The sequence below is a fragment of the Hypanus sabinus genome, chromosome 19 (genome assembly GCF_030144855.1).
Source record: "Hypanus sabinus isolate sHypSab1 chromosome 19, sHypSab1.hap1, whole genome shotgun sequence".
Classification (NCBI taxonomy): domain Eukaryota; kingdom Metazoa; phylum Chordata; class Chondrichthyes; order Myliobatiformes; family Dasyatidae; genus Hypanus; species Hypanus sabinus.
The window spans coordinates 50,850,883-50,870,329 of record NC_082724.1 but is presented as its reverse complement, the minus strand read 5'-3'; the positions used below and the strand labels follow the sequence as shown (position 1 = coordinate 50,870,329).

General features: G+C 41.9%; 2 protein-coding genes across 8 annotated transcripts in view; one reads left to right on the top strand and one right to left on the bottom strand.

The window, feature by feature from the left end:
* Nucleotides 1–19,447, bottom strand: part of sumf1 (sulfatase modifying factor 1) — a 187,806-nt gene that overhangs the window by 13,515 nt on the left and 154,844 nt on the right. For all 3 annotated transcript variants that reach the window (XM_059944389.1, XM_059944391.1, XM_059944392.1), the window contains one exon: nt 13,338–13,397. In XM_059944389.1, coding sequence (XP_059800372.1) covers nt 13,338–13,397 — 60 coding nt within the window. The remainder of the gene's footprint in view (nt 1–13,337; nt 13,398–19,447) is intronic.
* The window catches only part of setmar (SET domain and mariner transposase fusion gene), a 180,158-nt gene that overhangs the window by 57,176 nt on the left and 103,535 nt on the right, over nt 1–19,447 (top strand). The window lies entirely within an intron of this gene.

The window sequence follows — 19,447 nt, the reverse complement described above, 5'->3', positions numbered from 1 at the left end:
GGCTGAGTGAACTGGTCATTCTGGAGTCACAGAGTCACAGAAAAGTGCAGCACAGAAACAGGCTCTTCAGCTCATTTATTCTATACCAAACTGCCTACTCCCATCTACCTGCACCAGGACCACAACCCTTCATATCCCTACTATCTATGTACCTATAACTTCTCTTAAAAGTTGAAATCAAGCTCACTGTGCTAGCAGCTCATTCCACACACTCACAATTTTCTGTGTGAAGAAGTTTCCCATATGTTCCCCTTAAACTTCTCACCTTCCATCCTTAACCCATCACTTCTAGTTGTAGTCCCATCCAGCCTCAGTGGAAAAAGCCTGCTTGCATTTACCCCATCTATACCCCTCATAATTTTAATAACCTCATTCAAATCTACTCTCAATCTTCTACATTCTAAAGAATACAATCTCAAATACAATCTTTTTATAAATGACCTGGATGTAGAGGCGGAAGGATGGGTGAGTAAGTTTGCGGATGACACGAAGATGGAGAGAAAGCAGGTACAGGGTTCTGAGTTGGATGATCAGCCAAGATCATACTGAATGGCGGTGCAGGCTTGAAGGGCTAAATGGCCTACTCCTTCACCTATTTTCTATGTTTCTAATATTGGAGGAGTTGTGGATGGAGCTGTAGGTTGTCAAAGGTTACAAGAGGATATAGACAGGCTGTAGAGTTGGGCAGAAAAATGGCAGATGGAGTTCAATCCGGACAAGTGTGAGGTGATGCATTTTGGAAGGACAAGCCAGAAGACTGAGTACAGAATTAATGGTCAGGTACTTAGGAGTGTGGATGAACAAAGGGACCTTGGGGTTCAAATCCATACATCCCTCAAGGTCGCTGCTCAGTTTGATAGGGTAGTTAAGAAGGCCTATGGGATGCTAGGCTTCATTAACAGGGGGATTGAGTTCAAGAGTAGACAGGTCATGTTGCAACTCTACAAATCTCTGGTGAGACCGCACTTAAGAGTATTGTGTTCAATTCTGGTCACCTCATTATAGGAAGGATGTGGAAGCTATGGAGAGGGTGCAGAGGAGATTTACCAGGATGTTGCCTGGTTTGGAGAACAAGTCATATGAAGCAAGGTTAGCAGAGCAAGGACTTTTCTCTTTGGAGCGTAGAAGAATGAGAGGGGACTTGATAGAGGTCTACAAGATTATGAGAGGCATAGATAGGGTGGATAGTCAGTACCTGTTTCCTAGGGCACCAATAACACACACCAGAGGGCATATGAAATGAAGGGAGGGAAGTTTAGGGGAGACATCAGGGGTAAGTTTTTTACTCAGAGGGTTATGAGTGCCTGGAATGACTTGCCAGGGATGGTGGTGGAGGCTAAAACATTAAGGGTATTTAAGAGCCTCTTGGACAAGCGCATGGATGAAAGAAAAATAGAGGGTTATGGGGTATTGTGGGTTTAGTACTTTTTTTTAAGGATCATATGGGTTGGCACAACATGGAGGGCTGAAGTGCTGTAGTGTAGTGTTCTATGCTTCTGTGGTTCAACCTATTCAATCTCCTTATAACTCAGGTCCTCCAGTCCTGGCAATATCCTTGTAAGTTTTGTCTGCACTCTATCAACTTTGATTATATCTTTCCTGTAGGTAGATGACCAAATCTGTACACAATAAAGGTTCTGAAAAGGTCTGAAAGGTTCATGCAAAATTAGTAGTATCCAGACAGAAATTCTGACTCCATCTGAAGGCTTGTTTGTCCCCCACAGCCACCGCTGAATCACATGCTAAGACAAATGTCGGGAGGTGTTATCGCAGGTAGAGCTGCCCAATGTTTATGGCTCATTGTGGAAAGCTGTGGAAATGATGTCTTAAGGCTGAAAAGAAAAGTGTTTATTAGATTGAGACTGCAACTGAACTAAGTCAGCCAGTGAACAGTAATGTGTGAAAACAGTAACTCTAAATATAGTGTTGATTAAAATACAGTTCATTGTGGTAGAAGAGCAGAACGGCAACACAGCGAGGGGCTGCCTCAGAATCACAGGCTTTCAGATAAAGTGGCTTGTATCTACTCATTCACAAGTGAAAGGTGATTATTTACTAGCTCAATCATCCAAAAAAGCAACTCTCACCCAACCTCAGTGGAAATAGTCCACTTGCATTTACCCTATGTATACCCCTTAGAGTTTTATATACTTATATCAAATCTCCCCTCATTCTCCTATGCTCCGGGAAAAAAGTACTAACCTATTAAACCTTTCCCTAAAACTCAGGTCCTCATGTCCCAACAACATCATAGAGTCATGGAGCACTACAGTACATAAGCAGGCCCTCCAGCCCATTGAGTCCATATCAAACTGTTATTCTGCCTATTCCCATCTCCCTGTATCTGGACTCCATTCCCCTCCCATCTATATACTTAACCAAGTTTCTCTCATATATTCAAATTGAATCTACATTCACCTGACAGCTCATTCTAGATTTGCACCACCTTGTGAGTGAAATACTCCTCAGATTCCATTAAATATTTTGCCTTTCACCCTAAACCTATGACTTCTAGTTTAAGTCTCACCCAACCTCAGTGGAAAAAGCTTGCTGACATTAACAAAAGCTTGCTGTAATTTTGTATACAGTACTTCTATCAAATGTCTCCTCATTGCCATACGCTCCGGAGAATAAAGCATTAACTTATTCAAGCTTTCTCTATAAAACTCCAGTCCTGACAACATCCTTGTAAATTTTCTCTGTTCATTTTCAATCTTAGTTTGCATCTTTCCTGCAGGTATGGTAGGTGACCACAATTGCACACAATACACCAAATTAGGCCTCACTCCAATGTCTCATACACTTTCAACATTATCCCAATTCCTGTACTCAGTACTTTGATTTATGAATGCCAAGTTGCCAGAAGCTCTCTTCACGATCCTGTGTATCAATGCCACTTTTAAGGAATTATGAATCTATATTTCTCACTCTCCGTTCAACCGTAGTCTTTAGTGCCCTACTGTCCACTATGTAGGTCCTACCCTGGTTCGTCCTCACAAAGTGCAATCCTTCACAGTTACCTGCATTAAATTCCACCTGCCATTTTCCAGCTCATTTTTCCAGCTGCTCTGACTGCAAACTTTGATTGCCTTTCTCATTGTCTACTATATACCTAGTCTTGGTGTCACCCACAAATTTGCTGATTATCATCCAGATCATTGATACAGATTACAGACAACAGTGGCCCTAGCACTGATCCCCATGGTACACCACTAGTCACAGGTGTCCAGTTAGAAGGGCAAACATTTACTACAATTCTCCAGCTTCTCTTGCAAAGGTAATGTCTAATTGAATTTACTACCTCATCCTGAATGCCAAGTAATGGAACCTTCTTGACCAACTTCCCATGCTAAAGTCCACGTTGAGAACATCCACTGCCTTTCCTTCATCAACTTTCCTGGTAACCTTATTGAAAAAGTCTATAAAATTGGTTAGACATGACCTACCATGCACAAACTCAAATTGTCTATCCCTAATCAGTCCCTGACTGTTCAAATATTTAACAATACAGGCCATTAGAATACCTTCCTATAACTTACTCACAATTGATGTCAGGCTCATCGGCCTAATTTCCTGGCTTATTCATAGAGCCTTTCTTAAACAATGGAACAACATTAAGCTGTCTACCAGATCTTTGGCACCTCACCTGTGGCTAAGAATGTTTCAATACCTCAGGTAGGGCCTGCAATTCTGCACTAGCCTCCCACAAGGGCCAGAGGAAAACCTTGTCTATCCCTGGGGATTTATCCACCCTAATTTGCTTCAAGACAGAAGGCACTTCCTACTCCTCTGTAATCTGTATACAGTCAATGACCTCATAGCTGGATTGCCCTAGTTATAAAGAATTGGAGCCCACATCCCAATAAATACAGATGCATAAAAAATTCATTTAAGATCTCCCCAGCTCTTTTGCCTCCATACAGAGATGACCACATTGATCTTCAAGAGGACATATTTTGTCCCTTGCTATCCTTTTGCTCTTAACATATCTGTAAAAGCTCTTCAGATTTTCCTTCATCTTGTTTGCTAATGTAACCTCATACCTTCTTTTAGCTCTCCTGACTTCTCTCTTGTGTTCTCTTGGATTTCTTATACCCAAGATTTTCATTTGCTCCTCGCTGCCTGTGAACCTCCTCCTTCTTAACCAGGGCCTAAATAGCTCTCAAAGACAAAAATTCTCTAAACCTGTTAGTCTTACTTTTTATTATGACAGAAACATGCAAACACCTTACTCGCTCTATATTTCACTTTTGAAGGCCTCCCATTTATCAAGCACACCGTTGCCAGAAAACAACCTATCCCAATCTACACTTGCCAGATCCTTTCCGATGCCATCAAGATTGACTAACTCCACTTTAGAATCTCAATCTGAGGACCAGGCCTATTCTTCTCCATAATTATTTTGAAACTAATGATATTATGATCACCAGGTCCAAAGTGTACCTCTACAACACTTCTGTCACTTGTCCTGTCTTGTTCCCTAATAGGAGATCCAGTATGGCACTCTGTAGTTGGAATCTCTATATATTGATTAAGGAAACTTCGGTGAACACACTTGACAAACTCTATCCTATCCAGCCCTTTTACAGTATGTGAGTCCCAGTCAATATGGGGAAAGTTAAAAACCACCTATTATCACCACCTTTTTTTCCTTGCAACTGTCTGGCTATCTCCACAAATGTGCTCCTCTACATCTCACTAACTATTGGGTGGTCTATAATATAATCCCATTCATCCCTCAGTTCCATCCAGATAGCCAAGGTAGACAAGCACTGCAATCTATCCTGATTGAGTACTGCAGTGACATTTTTCCTGACTAGTAATGCCACACCTTCCCCTTTAATCTTACTTGTTCTATCACGTGTAAAGCAATTGAACCCCAGAACACTGACCTGCCAATCCTGTTGCTCCTGCAGCCAAGACTCACTAATGCACTAATGACTACAATGTGCATAATTCTATGTGCTGATCCATGCCTTAAGCTCATCCACCTTTTCTACAATATTTACATTGAAATTTTCACAACTCAGAATATCTTCCCATGTTCAATGTTTTGATTCCTGTCTTTGTATGTAGGCTTTACAGCATCTTCCCCACAACCAGTCCACCATCTGACCTCACACTCTGGTTCACACCCCCATGCAACACTAGTTTAAACCTCCCAGAACTGGGCTAGCAAACCTTCCTACAAGGTCATTTGTCCCCCTCTGGTTCAGGTGCAAATCATTTCACCAGTGTAAAGGGGGTTTCTTCTTTTTTTCTTTGTTACTTTTGGGAAAGGGTTTCTTTGTTTTGTTAAAAGCAGGAATGTTTCTTTGTTGCGAGAGAGTGCTGGGAGAATTATATTCCTTTGTAAACCAAATGGGGATTAATGTTCTTTCTTCTGAGTCTGTAAGCTTTTGTTGACGGGCTTTTGGGCAGATCGGCACGAGGGGGTCGCGAGAGAGGACGCAATGCTGTAAGCTGGGCGAGGAACGGACCCCAAGCGGGGGTCTGAGGCCAGGAGGTACTCCGAGGAGGGGGGGATGAAGCTAGATGTGCTTGGTTGACCACTCGGAGGGTCCTGAGCTGCGAGTCGAGGAGTTCGGAGGGGATCGAATGGTGGCCAGAAGACTTCAGTAATTGAGCTCCAACAGTTGTGCACAAAGTGGTTTGGACTTTGATAAGTTTGGCGACTTTTCTTTATTTTTTCTCTTCATATATACTGTATCATTATTAATCACTTAGTTATAGTAACCTTTATAAATTGTACTCATTTAATCGCTTATGGTGTACTGTCTGTTTTTGGGCGAGGCGGGGACATCACACAGCATCCGCACCAGCTGATTACCCAGTTTGGCGGGGCCGAAGGCTGCTCCCCCTAGACGAGAACGAGCTGAGCGAGCCTGAGGCGACCCAGGGGGTTACACCTGTATAGGGGACAGTCCAATGATTCAAAAATGTGGAACAATCCCTCCTGCGCCATCTCTTTAACCATGTGTTAAACTGTATTTTCTTCCTTTTTCTGGCTAGCACGTGGCATGTGAAGCAATCCTGAGATCATAACCCTAGAATTCCTATCATTTTTAACTTAGCACCTAACTCCTTGAAATCACTTTGCAGGACTTAGTCATCCTTCCGGCATAAATCAATGATACTGATGTGGACTATGACCTCTGGCTGCTCAATTTAGGGACGCAATCTGAGATGTCCCTGACCTTGGCACCTAGGAGATGACATACTAGCCAGGAATCTCGTTCCTATCCACAGAACCTCCTGTCTGTTCCCCTAACCAATAATTCCCATATCACCACTGCTCACTTCTTCTCCCCTCACTTCCCTTCTCAGTCACAAAGCCAGACTCAATGCCTGAGACTTGACCGCTCTGGCTTTCCTCTGAAAAGTCATCCCCACATCCCCCTCACCAGTATCTAAAGCAGTATACTTGTTATTGAGGGGAACAGCCACACTGGTAGCCTGCACTGGCTGCCTATCCCCTTTCCCTGTCCTGAGTAAATCCATATAAATTTTCTCTGTACTCTTCAATTTTATTTGTATCTTTCCTATAGGTAGGTGACCAGAACTGCACACAATACTCCAAATTTGACCACTCCAATATTGAATACAATTTCAACATAACATCCCATTTCCTATACTCAATATGCTGATTTATGAAAGCCAATGTGCCAAAAGCTATCTTTAGAACTCCATCCACTCATAACGCCACTTTCAAAGCATTATGGACCTGTACTCCCAGATCCCTCTGTTCTACGGCACTCCTCGTTGTCCAACCGTTCACTGTGTAAATCGTACCCTGGTTTGTTCTCCCAACATGTAGCACCTCACACTTGTATGCACTAAATTTCATCTGCCATTTTTCAGCCCATTTTTCCAACTGGTCCAGATCCCACTGCAAGCTTTGATAGACTTCCTTGCTGTCCACTACACCTCGATCTTGGTATCATTATGAAATTTGCTAATTCAGTTTACCACATTATCATCCAGGTCATTGATATAGATGACAAACAACAACAGACCCAGCACCAATCTCTGTGGCATTCCACTAGTCACCGGGCTGCATTCAGAGGCAACCCACTCTCTGGCTTCTCCTGAGAATCCTTTCTTTCACTCATTTGGTCAGTTCTCTAACCAGGTTCCATCAGTTTATGTGGGTCAATTGAATTTCTCTAAAGAACTGCGCTGGGCCCAACATACTGATGCAATTATCAAGTGGGTACACCAGTGGCTATATTTCATAAGGGTTTGATAAGATTGGTATATCACTAAATACAGGCAAATTTCTACGGATGAATTGTGGAGAGCATTAGAAACATAGAAAACCTACAGAACAATTCAGGCCCTTCAGCCCACAAAGCTGTGCTGAACATGTCCTTACCTTTGAACTACCTAGGCTTACCCATAGCCCTCTATTTTTCTAAGCTCCATGTATCCATCCAGGAATCTCTTAAAAGACCCTATCGTTTCCACCTCTACCACCGCCGTCGGCAGCTCATTCCACACACTCACCACTCCCTGCGTAAAAAACTTAACTCCTGACATCTCCTCTGTACCTACTTCCAAGCACCTTAAAACTACGCCCTCTCGTGCTAGACATTTCAGCCCTGAGAGAAAGCCTCTCACTATCCACACGATCAATGCCTCTCATTAACTTGTACACCTCTTGTATGATGCATTCTGATTTACATTTAATACTTTCATCTATTGAAACAATATTTTTTTAAACTAAGGACAAAAATATGTTTATGCTCATTGAAATTCTAGTTTTCACTAAATTTCTTCGCACTATTTATTTTGTAATTTATTGTAATTTTATGTCTTGGTACTTTACTGTTGTTGCCAAGAAAAACACAAATTTCACATCATATAAGATGGTGATAATAATGCTGAGTCCGATTCATAATGCCTCTAAAATGGTGTCTGAAAATCATAAACAAAACATGATTATTTATCAACTCAAATAAGATGCATTGTTCGCATCTTATTTAGTTGGGGAAGTCATCATAGACCAACCACATCAACATCACAGTATGACTGAGGTTGGCTGCAAGTTATCAGTTTACCTCTTACCTCCTCAAGCACTCTGCAGAATCTATCAAGCTTCCTTTTTTTGGCAGTCATTTGAAGTCAAAGATGGTTTGCATCAACTCAATTTCATGAGTTTTGAGCTTGCTATGAGTCTTAAGCAGGATGCACAAAGTCTGCCACAGCCGAGACAGATTTTGCTTAATGAATATTGCTTGCAACTTTTGCTATTTACTCATGGCCTCCACTTGTTTTCATCTTAGAAACTCAAGGTGCTTGGTACCTTCCCAAATACTCCTTCGTGAACCAGGGTTTTCCATGTCAGTAAAGATGTTAACATTTTTTAAGAACAGTTTGAGAGACATCCCGGAGGTGTTTTCTTTGTTCTGAAAATTCCTTGTAGTGATGTGCTTGCAGTACATTTCTAACTAGTTGCATCATCGTCTAGTGTAGAGGGACCATTGCACAGGATCGGAAAAATCTGCAGCAAGTTGTAAACTCAGTCAGTCTTATCACGATCACCAGCCTTCCCATCACCAAGGACATCTTCAAAATGGGATAAGAACATAAGAAATAGTCGCAGGAGTAGGCCATCTGGCCCATCAAGCCTGCTCTGCCATTTAATAAGATCATGGCTAATCTGGCAATGGACTCATCTCCACCTACCTGCCTTTCCACCAAAACCCTTAATTCTCCTGCTATGCAAAAATTATCCAACCATGTCTAAAGTATATGTACTGAGGTAGCCTCCACTGCTTCATTGAGTAGAAAATTCCACATATTCACCACCCTCTGGGAAAAGCTGTTCCTCCTCATCTCTGTCCTAAATCTACTCCCCTGAATCTTGAGGCTATGTCCCCAAGTATTAGTCTCATCTACCAGTGGAAAAAACTTCCCTGCCTCTGGCTTATCTACCCCTTTCTTAATTTTATGTTTCTATAAGATCTCTCATTCTTCTGAATTCCAGTGAGCACCATCCCAGGCGACTCAATCTCTTCTCATAGGCTAACCTCCTCATCTCTGGAATCAACCTGATAAACCTCCTCTGCACTGCCTCCAAAGCCAGTATATCCTTCCTCAAATAAGACCAGAACTGCATGCAGTATTCCAGATGTAGCCTCACCAGTACAGTTGCAGCATGACCTTTCTGCTCTTAAATTCAATCCCTCTAGCAATGAAGGCCAGTATCCCATTTGCCTTCTTGATAGCCTGCTGCATTTGCAAACCAGCCTTTTGTGATTTATGCACAAGCATTCCCAAGTCCCTCTACACAGCAGCATGCAGCAATTTTTTTACCATTTAAATAATAATCTGCTCTTCCATTTTTCGTTCCAAAGTGGATGACCTCACATTTACCAACATTGTACTCCATCTGCCAGACGCTCGCCCACTCACTTACCCTATCTATATCTCTCTGCAGACTCTCCGTATCTTCTGCACAATCTGCTTTTCCACTCAATTTAGTACCATCAGCAAATTTAGATATACTACACTAGGTGCCCTCTTCTAGATCATTAATGTATATCATGAACAGTTGCGGGACCAATACCAATACCTGTGGTACACAGCTCACCACTGATTACCAACCAGAGTAACAACAACTTTCTGCTTTTGTTTAATTAACCAATCCTCTATCCATACTAATACATCACCCCCAATTCTACGCATCCTTATGGATAAGTCATTTATGCGGCACCTTATTGAATGCATTCTGGAAATCCAAGTAAATAACGTCCATCTGTTCCCCTCTATCAACTGTAATCATAATATCCTCAAAGAACTCCAGTAAGTTTGTCAAACAGGACCTGCCTTTGCTGAATCCATGCTGTATCTGCCTGAAGGATCTGATTCTTTCGTTATTTCTTCTTTAATGATAGTTTCAAGCATCTTCCCAACTACAGATGTTAAACTAACTGGCTTATAGTGATCTGCCTTTTGCCTACATCCTTTTTTGAACAGTGGCATGAAATTTGCCATCTTCCAATTCACCAGGACCTGCCCAGAGTCCAGAAAATTTTGGTAAGTTATCACCAAAGCCTCTTCTATAACTTCAGCCATTTCTTTCAGTACCCTGGGATGCATACCATCAGGACCTGGGAACTTACCTAACTTCAAGCTCACAAGTTACCTCTTTAGTGATAGCTATTGTATTGAGGTTCACACCTCCCATCGCATCCATAACATCTCTCTTTGGCATGCTAGACTTGTCCTCCACCCTGAAGACCAACACAAAATAGTCATTCAAAGCCTCTGCCATTTCCTCATTACCCAATATCAATTCCCCCTTCTCATCCTCCAAGGGACCTATGTTCACTTTAGCCATCCTTTTCCGCTTTATATAATTATAAAAACTTATACTATCAGTTTTATATTTTGTGCTAGTTTATTTTCATAATCCAGCCTCCCTTTCTTTATTGCTCGCTTAGTGTTTCTTTGCTGCTTTTTAAAGTTTTCCTATCTTCCAGTTTCCCACTACTCTTGGTGACTTTGTACACATGAGCTTTTAGTTATCCAAGGCTTGCTCTCCTCACACTTACTGTGCTTGCTTTTAACTGGAATATACTTTTGTTGAGCACCGTGAAAAATCTCTTCGAGAGTCTTCCACTGTTCCTCAACCACCCCACCATATAGCCTGTGTTCCTAGTCTACACTAGCCATATCCTTCCTCATCCCATTGTAGTCTTCATTGTTTAGGCATAATACACCAGTTTTTGATCGAACTATTGCACCCTCCATTTGTTTCAGAAACTCAATCATACTGTGATCACTCTTTCCAAGAGGATCCCTAACTACAAGATCACTAATTATACCTGTCTCATTGCACAGGACCAGATCTAAGATAGCACATTCCCTTGTAGGTAACATGCTGTTCAAGAAAGCTATCACGGATGCATTCTATGAAGTTCTCCTCAAGGCTGCCTTGACCGTTTTGATTCACCCAATCCATGTGCAAGTTAAAGTCCCCCACTATAACTGCTGCCCCATTCTTAAATGCCTCAGATATTTCTCTTTTTATTGCCTGTGCCGCTGTAATGTTATTATTGGGTGGCTGATAGACAACTCCCACCAGTGATTTTTCCCTTTACTATTCCAATCTCTACCAGATGGATTCAACATTTTGCTCCCTAGATCTTATATCAGCTCTCACTATCGTCCTGATCTCATCCTTAATTAAGAGCCGCTTCTCCACTTCCCTTACCTTTCTGCTTATCCTTCGTATTGCCTGATGTCCTTGGATATTTAATTCCCAATCCTCTCCACCCTGCAACTACATTTCCATAATGGCCACTAAATCATACCCTTTGTACTGATTTGTGCCACAAGTTCAATGATCTTATTTTGAATATTACGGGCATTCAGATAACATGCCTTTACACTCATTGTGCTTTTAAAATCGTGCAATCTTTTTCTCTTTTGCGCTTGACTTTTCTTCATTCCACTATTTTCCCTTTTGCTTTTACCTTATCTTTATCCATACTTCTCCAATCTTTTGAACCCACACCCCTACTATTTAGTTTAAAGCCCTATCCACAGCCCTAGTTGTGCAATTCGCTAGGATCCAGGTCCCATCACAGTTCAGCTGGTGCTTGTCCCGTTGGTATAGCTCCCTCCTTCCCCAATACTAGTGCCAATTCCCCATGAATTCAAACCCACTTCTCCCACACCAATCCTTGAGCCATGCATTTAACTCTCTAATCTTCTTGACCCGATGCCAATTTGCAGGTGGCTCAAGTAGTAATCTAGAAATTACCACCTTTTTGGTTCTGCTTTTCAATTTAGCCCCTAGCTACTCAAATTCCCTCAGCAGAACCTCTTTTCTCATTCTACCTATGTTGTTGGTATCCACATGGACCACGACAACTGGATCTGTTGCCTCCCACTGCAAATCCCTCTGCAGGTAGGTAAGATGTTCTGAACCCGAGCACCAGGTGGCAACGCTCGGGACGCTCTATCCTTGCAACAGATACTCTGTCTATTCCCCTGACTATACTATCCCCAATTACCACTACATTTCTCTTCTCTCCCCCTCTTGAATGGCTCCCTGAACCACAGTGCCACAGTTAGGTTGCTCATCCTTCCTACAGCCCCCACTCTCATCCACACAGGGAGCAAAGATCTCAGACATGATGGACAAGCTCAAGGGCTGAGGCTCCTCCAGCACTGTCTCCTGGATCCCACTACCCGCCTCACTCGCAGTCACATCTTCTTGTCCCTGACCACAGACTGAATTTGAGCCAGCTAATCTAATGGGTGTGACTACCTCCTGAAACAGAGAATCCCGGTAACTCTCCCCCTCCCTGATGTGCCCCAGTGTCTGAAGCTCAGATTCCAGGTCACCAACTTTGAGCCTGAATTTCTTGAGCAGCCAACATTTGCTGCAGATGTAGTCACCAGGAACCACAATGGGGCCCATCAGCTCCCACATCATGCAGCTACAGCAAATCACCTGATCCTGCATCATCCCTACTTTATTTAATTAGTTGTAATTTAGTGACTTTTTATTCAACCACTGCAAAAACCTTACCTGCTACTACCTGTGTCTCCTTGCCAAAGCCTCAAGGTCCCACTCCGACACTGGTCCACTCACACAATAGTCACTTTGCTTTGACCCTGCTTTACTTTTATTTGCTCCTGCTAATGAATTGTGAATCGATTGGTCCGCTGTTAATGCGCAGAACCCCGCAAAATGCTTCTTTATTTTAAACACTGCTACCCAACCTGTGCGAAGCTCTCTTACTCTCTGTGAATTGATTGGTCCACCGCTAATGCAGTGAGCACCGTGAAATGCTCCTTTTTTAAACTCTTCTCCTCGAGCTGTATGAAATTCTCTAAGTAGATTGAGTGGTCCGCCGCTAATGCCTCAAAAAGGCAGTATCCAAATTACCCCATTTGGCACCAATAATCATTCTCCGGTCACAGTTGCTTAAATCACATTTGTTCCCCATTCCAATGTTAGATCTGAATAACAACTGAATCTTTTGAACATGTTTGAATGCTTTTGTACATTTAGTTGCTGCCTCATGATTGGCTGATTAGATATTTGCATTAATGCGCAGGTGTACCTAATAAAGTGGCCACTACATGTATATTTTTATTATAATTTATAGTATATTTTATGTATTCACTGTACCACTGCGTCCAAAATTTTACGACATATATTGGTGATAATAAACTTGATTCTGATTTAAAGCTCTTTCATGAAACATTTACCTGTCTTTCAGTTCTGTCTCTAGTGCTCACTGAGCTGTTGTGTGGTCACTGAACTTTCAGTCCTTTGTGTTATGTCATTGTGTTTTACAATGCTCAAAAGTTACCTTGTGGCACATGTAGGATCCACCCTTTTTCACCTTATCTGTCCCTGAGGCAGGTCCTATCTGTAAGAAACAAATTGGACGGACAGTCAGTGGAATGTCAGTAGGACTTATGATAATGTGATCAGTAACATCCAATCACTAGAAACCTTTCAGAACTGTTCACCATTTTGCAAAGGCTGGCTTCCATTATACTGGACAACATTGTTTTTGAAAGTATAGCTTTCTCTGAATTTCTATTTTGTGGGTATGATGGACTGCCTGAAGCTGAACACAAATATAATTTCAGACTACTTGTATCACACAGGAATTTGGAGAAATAAAAAAATAGTTTTTATTGAATATAATGTGTTTAATTGCATAACGGTACACATGATTTGCAATAATTCAACTAACCTAAAAATGTTGAAGATTTTTGTTTGTACTCAATGTCTGAGACTTCTGTTCAAGTCTCCAACAATTATCAGCCAGCATTGATGGATTCCAAAGAACACACACAAAATGCTGGAAGAACTTAGCAGGCCAGGCAGCATCTATGGAAGAGAGTACAGTGGACGTTTCAGTGTCCTGCTGAAGGGTCTCAGCCTGAAACATCCACTATTCTCTTATCCATAGACGCTGCCTGGTCTGCTGAGTTCCTCCAGCATTCTGTGTGTGTTGCTTGAATTTACAGCATCTGCAGATTTTCTCTTGTCTGTGACTGATGGATTCCAGTTGCGCTGATACCAATTTTTCTATGACCATAATGTCCTAGAGAAACCTTTCACCATGTTCGTCACTGATGGCACCAAGATTTGCAGGGGAAAAGTCTAAATGGGAATTCAGAAAATTAATCTTTAGTGACATGTTGCATTTCATGGTTTTGGGTATTTTAAGCATGTTATCAACCAGCTACAGTTTGGTAATCTGTAATTGCCAAGAAAATTTTCATCGACATCCTTGAATGCCTTCCACGTGATCTTCTCCAGTCCCACTAGAAGTTCTTTGAACTACCTGTCATTAATGAGCTGTTTGATTTGTAGGCCATTAAAAATGCCTTTGTTAATCTTGGCATTAGTTATTCTGACTTGAATTATGAATTGAAATAACAAATATAGGCAATTTCCAAAAGATGGTACAAGTTAGGGAAATTTCAAGGTGATTTTCATGATCAGCAGCCCAAAATCTGTAAGGTACACCCATAAATGTTTAGGAAGCAAAATCTTTGTTGTCCAGTGTTACTACTTAACATACGGCAGGAATTTCCCAAGACAGGTCCACGAGTGTGCTTTAGATATTGTTAGTAGATTTGTGGTGGCTCTACCAGAACTCCTCTCTGGAGTCTACAATACCCTTATACTCTGCTGTTCTTATACAATCTATGTTTTTTAACAGCGTAGAACATAAACATACTATCAAATTAACTGGGACCTGTTAAGATGGGCATGTGCCAGCTAACGAAGTGTATGTTTTGTTAATTTAACTTTATGTTAATTTGTGTTTGTCCCTGTCTTAAAATGTACTGTTCTGATGTGGCAAAAACTAAATTTTCATGAAATTTAAAACCTGTAAATGTATACAAATGACCCAATAAACTTGAACTTCTAGAACTGCAATGGAGATGTAGGAAAAGAGCTGAGTAAACTCGGCAGTACACAACTCCCTATAGGGATATTATTTATTTAAAGTTTCTTTTTGAAGAAGTTGTTTCTTGAATGTTTAGAGGCATATGGCAGAACGTATATCAAGTGTCTAATGACTGAGGGTAGTGATGAAGATTGTTACAGTTGTTGATTCTTACACTCATGGTGTTTCCACCCCGCCCAGTTTTAATCCCAACTAAACACTCTTCATGTTGATTGTATTATTTATTTTTGCCATGTTTTAAGTTTGCTAAATGCTCCATTTACATAGAGCTACAAATGTTAAATCTTCTTTTTGAAGTATCTGAAGCAATGTACAGTAAACATAATCGTATTTGGTGGTCCTAGAACTACGTACTTGTTTTCAAAGGAAACTATTCCTGGTAAATATCTATGGGCACTATGACGGAAACTGGACAATGCCAGTGTTAACGGAGTTGGTAGGATTAGTTCCCAGATTGGAATTTGCAGGTGAGCAATGAACAATAGGGTAAAATATTACTACTGCCACCTTTTTCAGTACTACACACATTAGAATTAGCTAGGTGTGACATAAAACTAAGAGCTGTAGGAAGTCAGTGGCTGAGGCAGCATCTGTGGAAGCAGGTAGTGTGTTGATGCAGAGTCTTGTCTTGGTCCTGTTCACTGTTCAAGACCCATGGTTCTGAACTTTACAACTCCAGGACCCGACGCAGACTGGGACACTGTTTCGCTGGGAAACCGTCTGTCTGCCAGAGAAAGCAGGGTCTCCCAGTGACCACACATTTTAATTCCACATCCCATTCCCATTCTGATATGTCTATCCATGGCCTCCTCTACTGTCAAGATGAAGGCGCTCTCAGATTGGAGGAACAACACCTTATACCTTATACCGGCTGGGTAGCCTCCAAACTGATGGCATGAACATTGATTTCTCTATTTTCCATTAATGCACCTCCTCCTCTTCTTACCCCATCCCTTATTTATCTATTTATTTATTTAATATTATCCCCCCCTTTTTCTCTCTCTCTCTGCCCCTCTCACAATCACTTCTTGCCTGTTCTCCATCTCCTGTCCCATGATCCTTTCCCTTTTCCAGCTGTGTATCCCTTTTGCCAATAAACTTTCCAGCTCTTAGCTTCATCCCCCCCACCCCCATCTTCTCCTATCATTTTGGATTACCCCCTCCCCCTCCCACTTTCAAATCTCTTACTATCTTTTCTTTCAGTTAGTCCTGACGAAGGGTCTTGGCCTGTAACATCGACAGTGCTTCTTTCTATAGATGCTGCCTGGACTGCTGTGTTCCACCAGCATTTTGTGTGTATTGCTTGAACTTACAGCATCTGCAGATATCCTCGTGTTTGCGATCAGAAATGGCTGCAATCTTTCACTTCCAGATAAGTTCAATGCCTTAATGCATGCTTTGAAAGGGAGAATAAAACTACACTTGTGCGAATCCCTGCAGCACCTGACGATCTGGTCTCAGAGGCTGACATCAGAACATCTTTCAAGTGGGCGAACCCTTGCAAGGCGTCAGGGCCCAAAGGTGTACTTAGTAGGGCACTGAAAACCTGTGTCAACCAACTGCCAGGAGTGTCCAGGGACACCTTCAATCTCTCAGCGCCACAGTCAAGGTTCCTACCTGCTTCAAAAGGGAAACATTAACGAACAAGCTTGAAAATATGGGCCTCACTCTGCAACTGGATCCTCAATTTCCTTGCTGGGAGACCACAGTCAGTATGGGTCAGAAATATCATCACCTCGTTGTCAGTCATCACAGATACACCTCAAAGATGTATACTTAGCCTGCTTCTCTCATGACTGTGTGGCTAGGCACAGCTTAACTGCCATCTATACATTTGTCAATGATGCAACTATTGTCAGCAGAATCTCAGATGGTGATGAGGAGGCACATGGGAGTGAGGCAGATCTCCTGGTTGAGTGGTGCCACAACAACCTTGCACTCAATGTTGTCCCTCTCTCTCCTCTCCTTGCCACTCCAGTCACCATGGTGCCTCATGCCCAGTGATAAAGTGAACGGCACAGAGACAGGACATCCTCCTGCTACCTCTATTATTTGCATGTCCAGAAATATAATCATCTCAAATTTAGAGCTGTATCAGATAAAATTGAAACATTATTCCAATGATCCATGACTCAAATTTAATGCCAACAAGACATACTTTGATTTATGTAAATTATATCCTGATTTATACAAATTTATGACTCTGGCCAGTTTCAAACACTGAATAACTCACAGTTTAATTATTATAGGTATTGTAATTTGTACGTCAAAATATAAATCCTGTATACTGAAAGAAGACACATTAATACAAACCTCAGGGCCTCAAAATAGGTATTGTGATAATAAAAAGATTATTAAGAAGAGCATCCTGTAAAGAAGTAATTTTTTGCCTATTTGAAATTTTCTTTTTCCACCTCATATTGAGTGTTAATTTAGGCCCCCTCTTTGGGCTGCATGCATTCCGCTCAAATGAGTGCTGATGCTTATCAGCAGGCAAAGCTACTCGAAGTTGCTGTGAGTGGTATTTGACTCTCTGTTGGTTGCCAGTCAGATGTCAGCTGATCTGGCAAATCTCAGCCACCACATCAGCATGCTAGCACTGTTTTTGAACCATGCCAGTTTGAGCGTCTCCTGATTAGCAAAAAGGCTACATCAGTCCCCAAGTTGCAGTATTTCCAACCAAACATCACTTTCAGGAACTGAACTAAGATGCCAACAATGTATTGTCCCAACCAGAAACAAAGAGGACAGAATATTTTTTTTTCTCAGCAGGAACTTTGAGGACTTTAAAGGACCAAGTAGCTTGACTGGAATTAGTTACAGGTCAGCCATTATATACTGGTATTGGCTTACATATTATCACATATACCAATATAGATGCAAAAAGCTAGTCTTGCATATTGTTTGTACAGAACAAATCATTACATAGGATATTGAACTGAATTGACTTTATTTCTTATATCCTTCATATACATGAATAAAAATCTTTACGTTATGTCTCCATCTAAATGTGCAATGTACTATTTATAGTAATTTATAATAAACAGTATGTACAAAGGGACAGACAATATAACATAGAAATACAATTGTATCAGCATGAATTAATCAGTCTGATAGCCTGGTAGAAGAAGCTTTCCCAGAGCCTGTTGCTTCTGGCTTTTGTGCTGTGGTACCATTTCCCAGATGGCAGCAGTTTGTGGGTGGGGTGACTTGGGTCCCCAGTGATCCTTTAGGCCCTTTTTACACACCTGTCTTTGTAAATTTCCTGAATAGTGGGAGGTTCACATCTACAGATGCACTGGGCTGTCTACACCACTCCCTGCAGAGTCCTGCGATTAAGGGAAGTACAGTTCCCATACCGGGCAGAGATGCAGCCAGTCAGGATGCTCTCAATTGTGCCCCTGTAGAAAGTCCTTAGGATTTGGAGACCCATACCAAACTTCTTCAAGCAACACACACAAAATGCTGGTGGAACGCAGCGGGTCAGGCAGCATCTATAGGGAGAAGAGCTGTCAACGTTTCGGGCCGAGACCCTTCGTCAGGACTAACTGAAAGGAAAGATAGTATGAGATTTGAAAGTAGGAGGGGGAGGGGAAAATGCGAAATGATAGGAGAAGACCGGAGGGGGTGGGGTGATGCTGAGAGCCGGAAAGGTGATTGGCAAAAGGGATACAGATCTAGAGAAGGGAAAGCCTCCCGTCCTATGATCCTTTCCCTTCTCTGGCTCTGTTTCCCTTTTGCCAATCGGCTGAGAGCTGGTTTAAAATGCGCTGCATTTGAAGAGTTGGAAATGAGTGGCAGGAGACTCCTGTTAGCTGGGTGGAGACTGGGAGGTGTCTGTGTAGGACTGATAGAACAGAGATGAGGGGGAATTTCTTTAGCCAGAGAGTAGTCAACCTGTGGAACTCACTGCCACAGGCAGCTGTGGAGGCCAAGTTATCGGGCATATTTAAGGTGGAAGTTGTTAGGTTCTTGATTAGTCAGGGCATCAAAAGTTACAAGAGAAAGGCAGGAGAATGGGGTTGAGAGGGATAGCAGATCAGCAATGATGGAATGGTGGAGAAGCTTAAATGGGCTGAGTGGCCTAAATCTGCTCTTATGTCTTTTTGTTTTATAGATTGTGAGGCAAGAGCCTACCCTATCATATAAGAGTCTGATAACAAAGTGGGATAGAAGCTAGCCTTGAGCTTGGTGATACTTGTCAGGGCATCCAGTATAGAAGTTGGGATGTAATGTTGCTGTTCTTCAAGACGTTGGTGAGACTGAATTTGGAATATCCTCTTCATTTTTGGGCATCCTGCTATAGGAAAGATACAATTAACCTGGAAAGAGTGGCGAGCAGATGGACAAAGATGTTGTTGGGACTTGAAGGATTGAGTTATGGAGAGAGGCTGAGCAGGTTGGGACCTTTCTCACTGGAGTGTGCAAGAATGAGGGTTGATCTTAAAGAGATGTACAAAATCATAAGGGACAGAGATCAGGTCAAT